The 19,422-nt window shown below is 41.2% G+C and overlaps 1 protein-coding gene across 1 annotated transcript; it reads left to right on the forward strand.

Moving 5' to 3' along the window:
- Positions 1–29: 29 nt before the first annotated feature.
- On the forward strand, positions 30–13,114 carry ZNF75A (zinc finger protein 75A). Its single transcript, XM_078152638.1, is given in 9 exon segments — positions 30–119; positions 1,455–1,533; positions 1,962–2,263; positions 2,266–2,519; positions 4,312–4,522; positions 5,355–5,446; positions 5,815–5,941; positions 10,872–10,982; positions 11,147–13,114. Coding segments are annotated over 7 exon segments (1,761 nt in total). The 5' UTR covers positions 30–119; positions 1,455–1,533; positions 1,962–2,064; the 3' UTR covers positions 11,914–13,114.
- The last annotated feature ends 6,308 nt before the right edge of the window (positions 13,115–19,422 follow it).

Raw genomic sequence — 19,422 nt, forward strand, 5'->3', positions numbered from 1 at the left:
GACCGCGGCAAGGAGACCCGCGGGAGTGGCGCCGGACAGGGTGGGCGGGAGTAATGCACTGGGGGAGTCAGCAGCCCCTCCTTACAGCCCCGGCGCCGGGCGGGGCTTGGGGTTTCCAGGTAGGACCGGGTTCGCCGCGGACTTTCTCTTTCGCCTCTGGTTGCCTTCGGCCCTGGTTTCATACGACCCTCCCCCGAAGGGACGTGACGCAAACTGACGTGACATCACCTACGGTGACGTCGCGCGGGGTCCAGGGGGCTGGGAATGGAGGGAGGGGATCTAGGCTGCTGCGCCGCGGATTCTCCGCAGGGCCCGGGCGTAGTTAACGCGCGGCCCTGTTTAAGCAGTCACAGGACTGAGAACTGGAAGGGACCTAAGAAATCATCTGGTCCAGTCTGCCCAGAAAAGGGATTTATCTGCCTGCAGCCCCACGGGGGACGGGAATAGCTCACTGGGAATAATAGCAGCCCACTTTTCCCTAGCGTTTTGTGGTTACAAGTGTCTACTTTATGGATGACGAAACAGGCTTAGGGCCTTGGCCGTATTATGTATCTATATACACGTGTGTATATAATACCCACCCACATACACCTTATTAGATCCCTCATGTTCCTATAGCACTGTGCCTACCAAGTGTGTAATTGATCTTTAATAAACAAATAAATGAATTCAATAAACCTGCAATGTGGCAAAGTAAAGTATCCTGCAGTGAGTGGTAAAAGTGTTTCCTGTGCCACACAGGATGACCTGGAGGCCCACATTCTCATTCCCATTCCTGACAGTCACGGGTGCCAACACAGATAGACACAGCAACGTCATTAGCTTTTGGGGTAGCATCAAATACTTCTGGCCACAGGTGTCTTCTCTACCGGTTCTGGGAACTACAGGCATGTCGTGTGCCTTGGTCCTTAGATAAACTTTTGGTGACAAGTAGCCCATGGACCCTGAAAGGTGGTATCTCCTTGTATGCAGGCTGAGCTGTGACTAAAGGTGTGCACATGCAGCCAATCTGACAGTTTTGTTGTCACAGATATCAGCTCTCTGAGAGCTTAGGAGAGCTGGGCCATATCTGGGACAGGCTGTGGCATTCTTTCCCGGCACTAGACCAAGCCAGAATGACTCGAGGAAGAGTAAAGGGGCAGGGTTACAGAGGAATAAGTCTGCTTTGGAGGCTTCTGTTTTCTTTCCCAGTTCTTCATGTTCTATTTTTGGCTTTATTTTTTCACATGAGATATCCTCAATGTAATGAAAATATTAATAGTAATTTATATTTATATAATACTTTACAGTTTATGTAACTTTCTTCACAACAATTCTATGAAATGGTAAGTGTAACTATCACTACTCCCAATTTTACAGATAAAGGACCAGAGGCCCAGAAAGATTATAGTCTTATAGCTATTAAGTCTTGAACGTGGGACTCAAACCCAAGTTTTCTGATTTTAAATCCACAGTTCATTGCTGTAGCGGATGGCCTCTCCAGATAACAAGGAATAAGCTGGATCTCATCTTTACAACAGTGAGAAGGTCAAGGTGAGAGGATCGAGGTTCTCCCCTGGGATTATTATTTATGAATAATGTTTTGTGAAAACTTAGTATTTATAAGCACCAAGGTTTGATTTTTCTACCATCTTTGTGGGGTCAATGTTAGTAGGCAAACAAATAAATAAAATCTTTGGCTAATCCCAAAGCTTTTTAATGCAGTATGCTAGTGAATACCGTAAGTTAAATGATCTTCTGACTTTCTAGATGTTGGAAGTTTAGGTGAATAGAAATGTAACTAGAAGGGAGATGTTTGGAAATCAGGCAGGTAAAAACAAACAAACAAAAAACAAGGTACAAACTTATCACCAGCTTTATAGACTGTCAGAACGGACTGTTTAGGGCTCCCAGGTGGCACCAAATGAATAATGCTTCTGAGTCTTCCTTGCTGACTCTCATATTTTTTAATCTGCCCCCAGGAAGAAGATTATCCTAGTTTTATGCCAGAAAAGAGACACCTAGCACTGGAAGTGTGAGCACCAGCAGGGCCACTGAAAGCAAGAGTAAAACTTTTTGAACAGGATGATGGCCATAGAGCTAATGGTGGCTGCAGATCTGAATCCCCAGATCCAAGCTTTATGGGAGAAAGAAGGGCCTCTAGAAAAAAACCTAAAAGAGAATTCAATCCAGAATCAGGAAAGTGTCCTACAGAATGATAAACCTGCTCCTGAGAGCTGCCGACAGCGCTTTAGGAGCTTCCAGTACCAGGAGTCAGCTGGTCCCCAGAGACCCTTAGCCAACTTAGGGAGCTTTGCCATCAGTGGTTGCAGCCAGAGATCCACACAAAGGAACAAATCTTAGAGCTGTTGCTGCTGGAGCAGTTCATGAATATTCTGCCTGAGGAGACAAAGACCAGGGTTCAAAAGCATTCCCCAAGGAGCATCAAGGAGGCAGTGACCCTGGTAGAAGATTTGCAGAGTACACTTATAAGACAGAGCAAAGGAGACAGAAAGAAGATTCCTGAATTGGACAATGAGGTATGAGAAAAGTGGACATGTGGAGGGCAAGATAGAAAATATTGCTCTTGTTCCTCCAGAACTTTCCAAATTCATACTTTTATGGGAAAAGACTTTCTCATTAGTGAGAGTCAGTGCTCAGGACATCTGTCCATACTACTGAAATCTCATAAGTTTCTTTCTCCCTTAGCAAAGAAAAGGGAACGTTTTCTATCTTCTTTCTGGGCTAGAACCATGGCCTTAACTTTATGATGGTCCTAATTTCAAATGTTTTATTTTTTGCAGTCTTTTTAATCACTTTTTTTTCCTATCAGAAATTCCAAGTTTTGGATTATTGGAGTCTTTAACCAAGATCAGCCCAATATGGGATCGGCAAGGTTACTGTAAGGTAGAACAGAAGGATATTTGTACAGGTTGTTGTCCAGTGACTTGGCTGTCCCAACCCTGGTCTTCCAAGTTAGGCCCTCTGATGCCTTAGGATTACTGATTTTCTGTTTCAAAAAGTAATATTTCATTTATTCAATTAATTTGTGTTTGTAGTATCATAAGATGATGAGACACTAGGATTGTTGATATGAGTTTGTATGGCCAGGTGGAATACAGTAAAAAAATTGGTAGTATGAACTGGTAATATGGATAATAGGGACATTGAGGGAATTTGGACAAGATAGAGGAGTTGATTGGGTCTGGGAAGATTAAGGAAAAGCTAATGGGACAATCTAAGTTGATCAAGAAGGCAAGACTTGAATTCAGGCCCAGTAGAGAAAATACAAATAACCAAGAAAGGAATGAAAATAAGAAAATAAGGGGGGAAGAAGCAATGCAAGCAAAAAAAAAAAAAGTAAAGGAAAAAGCAAACAACTCCAGAAAAGCATCAAAGAAAATGAGAAAAAAAAAAGGGAAATGGAAAGATAAGAAAGCAGGAAAAATCCAATGAAGGGAAAGAAAAAAATATATATACTAAGTTCAACTCTACTCCATACCTCCACATCTCATTTCCTGGGCACAGAAAAAGTTAGTTTTCTTCCTCTAGAAGTTTGCATAAAAAAATCAGCCATTGCCCTCAGGAGCATGATGGCAAACAGCAGAATCCCCCCCACCCCCCACTCCCCTCTGGGCCCCATTCTGGAGAACATCAGGCACAATTTTTGGGTCTTGTGTACTCAGGTCTAGATCTATGCTTTGCACCATGAATAGTTCAACAGGACCACATGGGAAAAGAACCAGTTCCTTCCTCCCTTCCAACACCGCCCCCCCCCCCCAAATGGAAACTTGGTGTGTAAGAAGGGAGCAGCAGCCAGAATGAAGGATCTGGTTTGATGAGAAAACCAAGAGGAAAAAAAGAATAGTAGGAAAACTGACTAGCACCTCAAAAGATCTGTGATTTCATCCCGTGTAGGTACTACTGTAACTTTCATCAACATGTCACAAACTCTATATCTCAGTAAAGGAACTATATGAGTTACTGTGTAAAAGAAATTATTACCTAGTGATAAATGTTACTAATATTTTCTGATGACAAGCTTCTCCAAACTTAACTAGGCTTCTCTTGAGACAATGGATTATATGCATATGACCAGGCCAATATCAAAGCTTTTCTATTTTGGTAGGACCTACCAGAAGTTGTACTCCACTGTTAAAAATCTTTTTGAGGGCCCAACATCATCTCTACATCATGATGAGGCAGTGTGCCTCCTAAGTTTTCACAGAATCTCTTTTTGAAGGACTGAACCCTAAATACCACTCTCTCCCCAAAATAAGTGTTGCTCTAGCCCAAGCCCTGTGATAATAGAGGATGGGGATTAATTTCCAGGTTACAGTCCATGAACAGGGACAGGAAGTACTCTCGGAGAAGGCAGCACCCGTGGAAGGAGCGTCGGAAGCACTAAGCTTCCATCTGGAGCCAGCCGAGCCCCAGCGTATGGGGGTGTTCCAAGAAGAGGAATTATGGAGTACCCACCCAAGACCACAGGAACCACTGAGCTGTGACCCTGAAAAAGAGCTCCAGCCTGTGCAGGAGAGGGGTGAGGAGCTTCATCAATAATTTCCTCCTCTTAGGGGTGGTGAGATTCAGTCAACAAGCATTTATTGAACACTTCCTTGGTGCTCAGAGCTGTACTAGACACTGGAGTGGATACAAAAGCAGAAAACACACACCTTACCCTCAAGGAGACTACAGTTCATCATCAGGGAAGAGGGATTCTGCAGTGAAGGATGTGCAGGTCTCACAGACACTCAGATTGGACAGTGGTTTGTTGGGAGTGAGGGTGGAGAAGCTAAGTGCTTGAGGACAGGGTAAGACATAGAAATGATCAATGTTGCAGATTCTGCTTTCAGAAAAGAGAAAAAGGGGGAGGAACTAGGGCAGGGAAGAAGAATACTGCATGGTCCTGGTAGGTAAGTCTTAGTTCTCTAGGGGAGCAGGACAGAGGTTCTCGGTCATAAGGCAGTGTATATTAGAACTGCCAGAAAAAGTGTAAAAGCCAAACTCCTAAATTTCATACTAAATACTGGAGTATCTAGCTTACTGGAATATTCTGTCTGTGAATTTCAATTCAAAACTCTTTTGATTGTAGTGGTCTTGAAAACAGCCACTTATTGAGGGAAAATGACATTGTATGCCAGAAGAAGGGTAAAGACTATTGGCTTCACTTAAAAAAAACTTTCTACTTTGTTATTCATTTTCCTTTTGGACTGATGGAATTATTTGTTCTCATTTGCAGTGCGAAGGTCACCTCTTTCCATGCCCCACTGAAGTAATCAAGGGATCTCTTATATTTCAGAAATAAACCTAAGGTGTCCCGTAACACAAAAGGTAGAAACACATTACTCTGTGGCTTCTTTCTCCCTCTTCAGCTCTGCCTGCTCACCAGGTTCCTGTCTTTCCCGAAGACAGACCTACCAGAGATTGGGAGGTGGCATCTGTATTCTTCACACCCGAGTCTCAGGTGAGCTGCAGTTCTCAAGGTCCCTTCTGAAATCACATTTTTCCTAACTGAATATGACCTTGTCAGCTTCTTTCTTTGCTTCCTATGAACCTTTTTGTTCAATAGTTCCTCCAGGAAATTTCATCTGCTATCTTCTGGGCAACTGGGCTTATTGTGCAGAGGAGCTGGAAAACTTACGGGTTGCTTATTTATTCCTTGGGCTGCCCTCTCCCTGCCATTTACCCAGAGGTTACATATGAGGCACCAGCATCATTATCATCCAGAATTCCTTTTACACATTTAATTGGGTCTTGGGTCTTACTCATTAGCCAGGGACTAAATGGTCAGGTTGGTGGCAGACTGTGAGCAGGGGCGTGTTCTCATTTCAGAGTCCTGTGACCTTTGAGGATGTGGCCATGTATTTCTCTCAGGAAGAATGGCAGTTATTGCGCCCTATTCAGAAGGATCTCTATAAGGATGTCATGCAAGAGACTTACAGCAATATGATTTCAGTAGGTAAGAACACCATCTTAAAGTGAGGTGGGGGAGGTTCTTTGATATGCTTACCTTTTAAAAAACATATTTTATTTGTTTTAATCAACAAAAATCCACCTTTTCTCCCTTCCACCCCCCACTGAGAACACAAGAAAAACAAAACTCATTACAAACATGTATAGTCAGTTAAATCAAATTTCCACATTGGCCATGTCCTAAAAAATATCTGTCTCATTCTGCCTTCTGAATCCTTCACTTTTCTTATTATTAGGAGATGGGTTAGGATGTTTCATCATTAGTCCTCTGAGATCCTGGTTTGTCATTATACTGATAAGAGTTTGGCACAATACTTTCCATCACATTCATATACCAGTTTATGTGTACCCTCTCAAATTCCTATTCTTTGCTACCTCAAAAAGAGTTATAAATATTTTTGTACATCCTTAGAATTTGTTTTGGTTAGAACTAAGCCCTCCCTTAATTTGCCCTCCCTCTAATTTTTCCTCATCCCTTCTCCTCTTTCCCTCCTATTTCCCTGTTGAGTGAAATGTATTTTTGTACCCAACTTTGTGTGTGTATTCTTCCTTCCTTTAACAGTTCAGATGAGAGTGAGGTTCAGGTGTCATCTCCTCACCCCATCCCCTCCTTCTTATTTGTATAGATGTCTACTTATGCACCCTAATTATGTCAGATAGTTTCTGTCAACCTTCCTTTCCTTGTTCCCACCTTCCAGTGTGTTCTTTCTTTACATTCAAAGATCGTCAAGATATAACAGAACCATTTCCAGGCCTTGTCTGATTGTACCCTCAATGAACATTGATGATGATGGAGATTAGAGGGGACACGTGTATCATCTTCCCATATTTGAATGTACGAAGTTTTTTTGTTTTGTTTGTTTTTGGTGAGGCAGTTGGGGTTAAGTAACTTGCTCAGGGTCACACATCTAGAAAGTGTCAAATGTGTGAGGCTGGATTTGGGGGCAGCTAAGTGGCACAGTGGATAGAGCACCAGCCCTGAAGTCAGGAGGACCTGAGTTCAAATCTGGCCTCAGATCAAAAACTTGACACTTACTAGCTGTGTGACCTTGAGCAAGTCACTTAACCCCAACTGCCTAAAAAAACAAACAAAAAACCAAAACCAGATTTGAACTCCGATCTTCCTGACTCCAAGGCTGGAGGTTTATCCACTGCACTATCTAGTTGCCCCTGAATGTACAAAGTTTATCTTTGTTTAGTTCTTTTTCATTATTCATTTATGTTTACCTCTTTATGTTTCTCTTCACTCCTATGTTTGACCTTCAGAGATTTTCTGCAGCTCTGTTTTTTTCAACATGAATGCTTGGAAATCTTCTATTTCAATAAAAGTCTCTCCCTCCCCCCCGCATCATACTCAGTTTTGTTGGGCAAGTTATTCTTGGTTTTAAGCCTAGATCCTTTGTCTTCAGGAATATTATAATCCAAGTTCTCCAGCTGCAAAATCATTTGTGATCTTGACTGTAGCTCCTTGTTACTTGAATTCTTTCTTTGTGGTTGCTAACAGTACTTTTTCGTTGACCTGGAAATTTTAGATTTTAGGCTATAATGTTCCTGGGAATTTTCATCTGTGGGGTGTCTCTTAGGAGGTGACTGATTAGTGGATTTTTCTGATTTCCACATTACTCTCTGGTTCTAAGACATTTGGGCAGTTTTCTTGAAATAGAATGTCAGGCTTTTTTCTTTGGTTTTGGTCATGGTGTTCAGATAGTCCAATGATTCTTAAACTTTTTCTCCTTGATTTGTTTTCCAGGTCAGCTGTTTTGCTGTGAGACACTTTATACTTTCTTCTAATTTTTCTATATTTTAATTTTGTTTGAATCTTCTTGTTTCATGGAGTCATTGGTTTCTGTATGGTTCATTTCTAATTTTCAGGGAGATTTTTGTTTGAGTAAGAATTTGTACCTCTTATGCTAAGGTGTGTACTTGTTTCCAATTCATTCTTCTACAGCTCTCATTTCTTTTCCAATTTTTTTCTTCAAGCATTTACATTCCATTTATAAAACAATTTTTAAACTCTTACTTAATATCTTCTAGGAATTACACCTGAGTTTATGTTTAAACTGTGTTTTTCTGTGTGGCAAAGCTTGTAGTATTTTATAGTAATTCTCTTCTTTTGTGTTTATATCTTGAGAGACTTTGCCATCATAATAGTTCATTATGGTGTAGTTCTTCCTCCATCCTCCCCTCCAATTATATTAGGGCTGAACTTTGCCACAGTTCTGGAGGGCTGGTCTTGTTGCTCATTTCTTAAGGTATTTAGTGTTATGTTATTCTAGAATCTTAGGAACAGGCTGGGGACTTGGAAGCTTTCACTGCTCCCAAAGTGGTCTGATCTAGAGCAAAGTCTGATTGCTCTCCCTCCTGGTCTGAGTTCTGCAAATTGCCAACCTAAGTTCGGATCTGTAGAGAATTAGACTACTATTAGACTCTTCCCCTATCAGCCAGCTGGAAAGCCTTTTTGGTTCAAATAGGTAGAACCATAGGCTCTCCTTTGGTCTGGAATTCCTGCTGAATTTATTCCTCTACAGGCTGGGCTCGATGCTGAAAGTGAGACCTTGCTCTGAGCCATATCACTGCTGCTACTGGCTTCTGAACTTTCTCTATACACAGCCCCAGGGCCGGGCAGCTAGGTGGCACAGTGGATACAGCACCAGCCCTGAAGTCAGGAGGACCTGAGTTCAAATCCGGCCTCAGACCAAACACTTGACACTTTACTAGCTGTGTGACCCTGGGCAAGTCACTTAACCCCAACTGCCTTAAAAAAAAGAAAAAGAAAATAAACTTCCAAAAAAGGGGCAAAGGCAATAGATAAACTGTTTGGGGGCAGCTAGGTGGCACAGTGGATAGAGCACTGGCCCTGGATTCAGGAGGACCGGAGTTCAAATTCGGCCTCAGACACATAACACTTACTAGCTTAACCCCATTGCCTAAAACAAACAAACAAACAAACAAACAAACAAAAACACTGCCCCAGGGCCCCTTTATCTGAGAATGTCAAATCCCCTGGGCAGGTCCCTTTCTTAGTCCATCCTAAATCTCTGACCTGGAACTGTGGGCAACAAAGTCACCAGTATACACTGTCCCTGTCACAGTGTCCTGGTATGGGTCTGGGTCTGAGATCTCTTGCCCTTACAAGCCTCTCTTAATAGTGGAGTGCTCTCCACTAACATGCTCCTAGTCTGACCTCACCCTGAATGTTCACAGACCTCCCTATCTGACCTAGCCAGACAGAGGACTCACTGTATCATTTTCTGGATTTCCCCATTGGTGGTATGCTTTTTCTAGATCTGTGTATTGGATTTTGTGTAGGGAAGCTGACTGCATTGCTTCCCATCACTCTGCCATCTTGGCTATGCCTCTATGCTCATCTTTCTTAGAATACATTCAAAGGATTGAAACATATCTTTTGAACATGGCCAATGCAATAATATGTCTCACTTGACTATGCATATTTTTTACAAGAAGTTTTGTTTTGTTTTTTTAATGACAGAAGGGAGGTAAGAGGAAGAGAAATAATTTTTAATTGAAAACAAAATTAAATTTTTCTTTCTTTCTTTTTCTTTTTTTTAGGCAATTAGGGTTAAGTGACTTGCCCATGGTCACACAGCTAGTAAGTGTCAAGTGACTGGTCTGAGGGCAGATTTGAACTCAGGTCCCCCTGACTTCAGGGCCGGTGCTCTATCCACTGTGCCACCTAGCTGCCCAACAAGATTATATTTAAAGAAAAAAAAATGCACATGCACACCTATTGGAAAGACTTGCCTACCATAGAGCTCTTTTTATAGTTTCTTCTTCAAATTCTAATTACCTCCCTCTTTCAAACTTGAAATAGAGGGTTTGGGGCACTTAACCTGTCTTCCATTTAGAAGTTCACGTCATCTCTTCTGGATCACAAATTTTCCAAGGGAGCACATCCTCAAAAAATAAAAGTCCTTATCTCTACATCATTCCCTTACTCTAGTGATCTTGATGACAAAGAGAAAGATAAAAAAAAGCTGACTGACTTCTGGCTTACTGGATTCTCAAGGCTGGTGAATATTCATCTAAGCCTTTTCATGTCATCAGTAACCCAAGTGTTGGGGGCCAGCCCTAGGCAATATCTGGCCCCCAAAACTTTAAGTTCCATGGCACCAATTTTGGGAATGGAACAAATCAGACAATAATTCTGTGCATTTATACTTTATTTCCACAATGATATCTCTGGATATCTTTCTATACGTCTACCTAAGTCAGCTTGAGTACAGAGATCACTGACCTTGAAACTTTTCCCTGAATGTGCCTATTTATTACAGGATCAAATCTATCTTCATAGTTAAGAGGCTGAAACATTATTAGAAACCAGTTGATTTGAGAAATAGATATGTCTGATACTCTCGAGGGTTTAATTGCTGCTCCTCTTCCTCCTCAACAAATAAACTGAGTCAAATAGAGCATTTGGGGGGAAAAGTATGGTATATGCCTATCCTTCAAAGGCAGTATTAAATAGTACTAGCCTTAGTCAGAAGACCTGGGTTCAAATTCTGTCTCTGACACTCATTAGCTATGTAATTTCTGACAATATACATATTTTTTTCTATTGGTAAGATGGAGATAGAAACTAACTATTTCACAAGATTGTTGTGAGGAAAGTGGTTTGTGAATTGTTAAGTCCATAGAAATGTGAGTTACTATTATCTACATAATTTGCCTCTCAGTCCCTTTATCTCACATACAACCCATAAGACATATTGGAGCTAAGATCCTGCACATTCAAAATTAAGGTCACTAGTGAGGCTGAAGAAACTCAGCTAGTGCATCACACTTCCTTAGAAACATACAACACCTTCTAAGGAATCACTGGGTCACACTGGAAATATGTTCTTAAGTTAGTAACAAGTCATTGTCAAGGTGACAGCTACTTTGTTTCTTCTCCTTAGCACTGTTTCTGATTCCCAAACCTGAACTGATATCCTGTTTGGAGCAAGAAGAAGAGCCATGTGTCACAAATTCCAAGGAATCCAAAGAGATCCCAAAAGATTCTAATACAGGTGAGCAATGAAGGAGAATGGATCAAACTAACCCGAAATAAATATTCTGGTATTCAGTGCTTTCAGGATGTTAGCAATTTTAAAAATTCTGTTCTTTTATTTATTTTTATCAACCATCATTGATTTTTCTTTCCTTTCTGTGATTTCCTTTTCTCCCAAAATAGAAATGACTGATTCTTCTATTTATCCTAATGAGGTTAAGGCTACAAGTGAGAATGAAAAGCTTAAGGCAGTACATCATATTCCCTTAGAAGTACAAGCAGCAGATAATACTTTATCTATATCTAAAAAGACTGATGAGAAAGTTCTCCAGAGGGCAGAATTGAAAGAAGTTCATGAAAAACAGTGTGGGGAAGGAAAGCCACAGCAAAATTTACCCGCAGGAAAATGGAAGAAATTTGCTTCCTGGAAAAAAAGTCTACGAAAACTGATGGAGGTCCACAAGAAAGCCTGTGCAGGAGAAAAACCTTTCAAATGTCATATATGTGGGAAAAGCTTCAAAGTTAGCTCAGACCTTATTAAGCACCAGAGAGTCCACACCGAAGAAAGACCCTATAAATGTCAAGAATGTGATAAAAGGTTCCGATGGAGCTCAGATCTTAATAAACACTTGATGACACATCGAGGAATTAAGCCACATAGATGCTCCTGGTGTGGGAAAAGCTTCAGTCAAAACACAAACCTTCTCACTCACCAAAGAACACACACAGGAGAGAAACCCTTTAAGTGTCATGAATGTGGAAAAAGATTCAGTCAGAATTCCCATCTCATTAAGCACCAAAGAACCCATACGGGTGAGCAACCCTATACATGTAGCATGTGTGGGAGGAACTTCAGTAGGCGGTCAAGCCTTCTAAGACACCAGAAACTCCACAGAGAAAAGGAAACAGTCAATGTCCTCGTTCTGAAGGAAAGCTCCAAGTGGAGCTGAACCTTTAAAAGAATATAGATTTATATGAATTTATCAATATTTGAAAAATTTTAAGGTGTAAACCCCATTTTTCTCTAAAGAGAATTTAAAGAGACTATGCAAGAGGGAATGGCAATATTTCTAGTACATAATGACTTGTTTATGACAAGAAAATTCTTTATAGGACAGCTATACTAAGATTGTATCTGACAAAATAACAAGTATACTATACCAAAAACCAACTCTTCAAATAGCAGATGTTGTCTTGAACCAAAGAATAATCTTCATACACATACAGTGTGGAAAGGAATGCTGATCATGTCTTAGTCTTTTTTGCCACTCTCAAAAACACAAGTTAAAATTACTATCAGAAATGGCATTTCCTAAGACAGACAGACAGACACTGACACAGACACACACACACCCCCCTTCATTTGTTGCAGGTACACCAATTTCCTATTCCAAATTCTGTGCAGCAGAGATATCCTAAATTATGGTTTTCCCAAGCATTTCAGTTAAGATTTTCTCTTGGGCCTCTTGCTTATAAACACCATTCACAAGATTGACTACTCTAACTTCTTGCCTTAACCTCTTAACCTTTAGCAGTCAAATCCTGTTGATTCATTTTTTGCTTATTTAGTTTACAGAAAAAAACTGTGAAGTAAGAACTCTCAGCTCTTACGTCTCTTAATTGATAGTTTATGGAAGATGATGGATGGCAAGCTATTCTCTGTCTCTAATGAAACAAAATTGCATTGGAATTTATCTCAGGAGGAGAATTGCAATTAGATGTGAGGAGTACACATTGAGGAGGTTTTGGAAGGAGTTCACAAGGGAAGGTATAGAATTTCCTTACCTGGAAAAGTGAACAAGAGGATAGAACAACCTTGCAAAAGAGCACTTGCCTAAGGCCCCCCCCCCAAAAAAAAATCAGCTCTAAGTCTGTTACCTTTTAGTAATATTCCATGGGAAACTGGAAACTTATTTATTACAGACAGGATCTTGTCATCTCTTAGCTTCCTGATATGGAGAGCACTTGAAATGTTTGGGTACAAAGGGGATAGTTTGGCAACTGGTATTGTTAAAAATGGTGGTAAGATCAGAAAAACAACATGTCATTATCAACTGTCTTACATTTATAAGCTCTCAATGGACAGAACTGTCTGATTTTTTTTTAACATGACACATAAATGTACACATAATAAAAGCTTCTGGATAACAAGTTCAGTAGGTTGGGTAATTTTTATGGTTTTATAAATTTCTGAGGAACTTACCTGCAGATCAGTTAATCAGCAAACATTTTTAAAGTGCCTATTTTGTGCCAGGTACTGTGCTAGGTTCTGAGGATACAAATAAAGAATTCTTGGCAATTCTCAATTCAGAGTACATTCCTGACTGAGCTGGGTTAGTCATAGCCTTGCATAGAAATCACGTAATCAGAAATGAAGAATTTGAAAGGACCTTACAAATCATCTAGCTCAATCCCTTCATTTTAGGTGAGAAAATCCATAGGTTATAACTAGCATATGGCTACACAGCTACTTCCTAATACAAAGAACTAATTCCAATTTACAGGGTTATATCCAGGGCTGTATAAAACAGTTTTTTTCCTGAGTCGTGGTTTCTCCATGGCAGTTTTAGCCTTGCCTGAATTCTTAGGTCCATGCCTCTTCCTCCCTGCCTCTAACACTCAATCTCATTTCAAGATCAGAAAAGGCCAAGCAGGTAAGTAGCAGAAATGTTAGACAGATAAAAAGACTTCCTAGGAGTCTTTTTGTCCCACAATATCTCCTCAAAGCCATGTTAAGATTTGTGTCTCCTTAATCCTATATTACTACCTTGACTCACCCTTCCTCATCTCCCCAGGCGAATCAGAACATTTCTGTTTATTAGCTTTGTTGTTTTCAAGTCTCAGCTTCTGTCCAGATAAACAAGTAGGCATGAAGATGAAAAATGAATTTCTTTAAAGTGATTTAGGTTCCTCTGAAACAAGCCAGGGGACAAAGACAAAGGTCTAAGCCAAGTGCTCCAAATGAAGCCACTTACTGGTATGGGGCTAGTGCTTCTACTCATCTGGTGTTTATATACTACTCACCAACATTAAAGCAGTTGCTCTAGTTGCAATGTAATCTTTTTTATTAACTGTCACTGGTGTTCTCATTGATTATGACATAGTGAGGTGATACTTAAAGGAAAAGTAAAGTCTGCTAGGAAAAAAATTCTGGCTCAGAAAAGATTGATCCTAAGTATGGTAGTATCCACTAGAGCTTCAAGGAGCCTCCAAATAAAAAGCAAATGATGAGGCCCTAAAAAGGTGGAGGAACTTTGCTAGTGTCTGGAAGGCAGTTCTAATTCGATTCAGTGAATATTAAGCACTTGCCTAGGACAAACACTGGTTACAACACTACCAACAATATATGTTCTATTGGAGGCCAGAGGGTGTAACACAACATTCACCAATTCAATAAACAATAAATGCCAACTATGGTACCTTATGTTTTACTAGATAGGCACAGGATGTACATATGAGTAAATGCAACGTACTAGAGCAATAACAGCTATTAAGAGAACCCAGAAAGGTTTTTTGTAGGAGTTCATGTCATGAACTGAACCATGAAGGAACCTAAGCAAAGGTGAGAAAGGAGCACCTTCTAGCATAAGGGGGAACCTGGGCAAAGACACAGAGTGGAGGTTGAATGCTAAGTTTGGAAAACTGCTACCAGGTCAGTTTAGCTGCAACATGGCATGCCTGAGTGGAACAATATGCAGTAAGTGCGGAAAGGGGGGCTGGAACCCATATGTGAAAGGCTTTAAAAGTTCGGTTAAGGAACCTGTATTTTATCCTAGAAGGAATAAGGAACTTAAAATTTTTGAACAGAGGAATGGCATTATCTGAACTGTGTTTTAGGAAATCATTTGGTCAGCTGTACTGGAATAAGGATTGGGGAGAGAGGCTAAAGCAGAAAAACCAATCAGAAAGCTAATGTTAGTGGACCACACAAGTGATGATGAAGATCTGAACTGGGGCAGCTGGCAACTGATTAGATATGGGGGAGGGAGAGAAGAAAGATTCTCAAGCTGTATATCTACAGGACCAGAAGCATGGTAGTATGCTCTACAGAAATAAGGGGGTTTGGAGCAGGGCCAGGTTTGGGTAAAAGCAGAAGAAAATCAGTTACATTTTGAACATGATGAATTTGAGATAATGGGACATTAACCCAGCAGACAAGCTGGATTTGAATTGAAGAGCGATCTTAGATGTGGTTATACACTTGAGCTGAAAGTCATCTACACAGAAATGCTAACTGAACTAATGGAGATCATCAAGGTAAAATGAGAAAAGAGAAGAAGGCCCAGTACATAGCTATGGGCAGGACATATATGATGATCCAGCAAGGGGAAAAATTAATGTCATGGAAACTAAGGAAGAAAGAGTACCCAAAAGAAAGGGGTTGTCAACAATATCAAAAAGTGCAACGAGGGCACATAGGATAAGCACAGGAAAAAAGCTATCAAATTTAGCAATTAGATTGCTGGTAACTTTGGAAAGTTCAGTTTCAGACTATTAGTGGTATAGAAAGTCAGGATTACCAGGCTTTAAGAAATGAATGGGAGATGAAGCAGAGACAAAGAGTTTAGATCAGAGGTTCCCAAGCTTATTTGGCCTACTGCTCCCTTTAAAAAAAAAAAATTACTCAGCATCCCCCTCGAATTTAATTTGATGGTTATTTAATAACCCTTTGACATTTTTAAAATTTGCATCATTTCAAGAAATTATAATTTTTTAAAATGACACCTTAAATTTAATAATTCATTATGAATTTTCCTGCATTGAAATTTTGATCATGCAATACTGCCAATTTATTATGAATTTTCCTGCATTGAAATTTTGATCATGCAATACTGCCAGCAAATAACCATATAGTAGTATCATATCTTAAATAAGTTGTTACAAGCACATATTCCTGCCAATGCATACTGGACTTCCGCCAATGCATAGTATGATGGCCTGCCAACACTTGCTTGTTAAGACCTGTTGGCAGACTTGACCACTGACTGGTTAAAACTTGCACTCTGTGTGTTTATTTGGAAAATAATGTAATCACTATGACTTTAACTCTGTTACACAACAGATGAAATATGTAGGAACAGTTCTTCAAAATTTTCTTATCTTCTTTCCTTATGCTTCCACAGCCCTCTTATTTTTATTCAACACCCTCCAATTGCGCCTGAGGCTACTACACCCACCCCAACTGTTCCAGCACCCCCCAGGGGGCAGTATTGCCCACTTTAAGAACCCATGGTTTCAGGGGTGGGGAACCTGCAGCTTCGAGGCCACAAAAGGCCCTCTAGGTCCTTGGGAGCAGTCTTTTGACTGAGTCCAAGTTTTACAGAACAAATCCCTTTGTAGGATTTGTTCTGTGAAGTTTGGATTCAGTCAAAGGGCGGCACTTGAAGACTAGAGGGCCAGATGTTGCCTTGAGGCCAATGGTTCCCCACCCCTGGTTTAGATAATTCTAGGAATTTGCCTGTGAAAAAAACAGCAACAGAATCTTAGCATGAAGGCATGCCATTTAACCTCCCTTAGGCTAAGCTTTTTCATCTATGAAAACAATGACAAAACCTATTGCACTTACCTCACAAAGATATAGTGAGGCTCAAATGAAATATATGTTAAGTGCTTTGCAAGTTTTAAATTGGTATATAAATGGGCTTTAGAATTTGATAACTTCCTTAACATGAAAACACAAAACAATTCTCCATCTAGAAAAGTTCATCAAGACCAAGTCTTTAGAAAAGATAAGCAGTACTGGGCCTTCTACCACATCATTTTTCATTTAAACCAAATTAATGATTTAGTGGCATGCTTGGTTACTAACCCAAATTTCCAGAAACTAGAATCTGCTGTACTTTTACCTCCCCTAAAAGAGCTATTCAATCACTAGAAGAGGAAGAAGAAGTTTTCCTCCTTAGTTATGTTTTTTTAAATTAAATAACAGGTCACGAAAGTCTTGCTTCTCTGCATTCTTCATAATCATTTCTCACATACAACAGTATTCCAGTATATTCACATACCACAATTTACGGATTTCAGCTGACATGCATCTATTTTATTTCCAGTGCTTTTCTACTCGAAAAAGTGCTGCTATAAATATTTTGTTATGTATTGAACCTTTACTTCTGTCTCTGACCTTGATCCCATCAATGGCTTCAAAGAATATGGTCAAAGAATATGACCATTTCATCATCCTCTGAGCACAATTCCAAATTACTGTGAAGAATGGCTGGACTAATTCACAGGTTCATCAACAGGGTTAGTACAGAGATACTTTTCCACAACCCCTCCAATATGACTGTCTCCATCTTTGTCGTATTGCTGGGGATGAAATGAAGCCTCAGAGTTATTCTGATTTACAATTCTCTTATTAATGATTTGGAGCAATCTTTCATGTAGCTGGTTGTTATCAGTTTGCAATTCTTTTGAGAACTGTTTGTATCCTTTGACAAATTATCCATTAGAGATCAAATTTTTTTCATCACTAACTTTATACAACTTCTAGGATCATTTCTAATTTTACCACGGACTTTAATAATTCTGTTCCAGGCACCTCTGTCCCATTCAAATGAGACATACTGACTTAGGCATAATTTCCTCTCATTTTAAATAGATCTCCCCTTCTCACCTGTCATCTGTAGAGATTCTGTCTCCTCTTTAGGACTAAGCCACCATTGCTTTTGTAATTTTTGGTGGGGCTCTGTAGGCACCATTAGCTCCAGTGGGAGACTCTGGGCCTCCTGTCCAGTTTTCAGTGATGTCATCTCTTTTGAAAGTAGTTAATGGCCTTGAACACTGTCCTTGATCTGAAAATAAGCCCTCTGAAGGTCCAAATGAAATTGGGACTACTCAGACAAAGATAAAACTGGACACGGGAAAAGGGAGGGCCAACCTCCCTTGTGTTATTGTTGTTTCGGTCATGTCTGACCCCATTTGGGGTTTTCTTGGCAAAGATACTGGAGGGGTTTGCCATTTCCTTTTCCAGCTCATTTTACAGATGAGGAAACTGAGACAAACAAGGTTAAGTGATTTGCCCAGGGTCATGGGATGATGAATCTTCCTGACTCCAGGCTGGGCACTCTATCCACTGCACCACCTACCTGCCCAAACTCCTTAAAATATAACCTTATCTTTCCTGCAACTTATGTCTAGCTGGATAGGCCTCCTTACCTTTGCACATGCTGTTCCCACAAACTGGAATGTTCTCTCACCTCTTCTTTGATTTTCTGAATCCATTCTTCCAGGCCCAGCTCAAGTCCCACTTCCTCCACTTAGGCCCAACTACCCTTCTCTGAATTTTTATAGCTACTGTTTGTACACCTCACAGATTACAGGTTTCATGATCTCATAGGTGAGTGTGGGTCTTTACAGATTATCTAGTCCAACACACCTCATTTTAGGTTAGGAAAATGAGAAACACCTGAAGATATGTGACTTGCCCAAGGGCACACAGCTGGTGAACAGGCACAGTCAGAACTAGAACTCAAGTCTCCTTGCCTCAAGTGTTCCTTCAAATGTCATCTCACGTTGTGTTCCCTGCCTAGAGAGTAGCTTCTTTGAAGATGAGCACTATCTTTTACACTTCTCAGGTGAACTCTCAGCAATGCTTAAAGCAATGTTGAGCTCATACTCTCCGGTTATGTGATTTTTGTCACCTTGCAAGAACACTCTCCACCCATTTATGACTTAGGGGGTAAATCCAAAAGTGTTGCTTTGAGGAACGTGGTGGTTAAGTAACTTCTCCAGGGCCACAGAGCCAGTGTCAGAGGTGGAATTTGAACCAAGGTCTTTCCGACTCCAAACCCCGTACGATATTACCCCATAGTATACACTGATTAAATACACACTGAACTGGCTTAGTCACAAATCAGAATCAGAGGAGTATCTTATCCACACCGACAAATCACTCTCAATCATCCTTTGCTTGTATCTGCAAAATGTATAGCGGTATCAGTGGACATAGGGCTCCCGATGCACGTCTTCCCTACCAAGCCCAGGGTCCGTTCCGTTCTCACCCACGGCCTCGGTCTCCAGGGCTTCCTCGGCAGGTTCTCCTCCCGCTCAGGGGGATGCTACTGCACCCGAGTCCGGATGTCTGTCCCCAGGGAGGACGGTCGGGAACCGCTTTGGCTCCAGCAACAGCAGCTTCACCACCTGCGCCTTCGTTCGCGTCTCCGGCCTCGCCCACCGAGGACGCAGCTCCCGGGGTCAGCAGAGCCTTCCCGCGCCCACCGCGTCCCGAGGCACTCCCACCTCCGGGGGTCCAGGCCAGCGCAACCATCCTCCGGGGGAGGGGTCAAGCCAGGTTCACCACTACCGCCGCCCTGGGAGGAAGCTCTGGCCGCTGGCACGGGGAATGCGTGACTGGCCGCGCACAGAGCAGGCCAGACCCGTCCTCCTGCACCCTCCCGGGCCATTCTCCGAGGCAAAGCGCCTTTCCCCTTCGCGCTTGCAGGGACTAAGGGCGGGGCCTA

This window comes from Phascolarctos cinereus, unplaced genomic scaffold (assembly GCF_003287225.1).
Source record: "Phascolarctos cinereus isolate Bilbo 61053 unplaced genomic scaffold, phaCin_HiC Scaffold_4;HRSCAF=312, whole genome shotgun sequence".
In the NCBI taxonomy this organism is placed as follows: Eukaryota; Metazoa; Chordata; class Mammalia; order Diprotodontia; family Phascolarctidae; genus Phascolarctos; species Phascolarctos cinereus.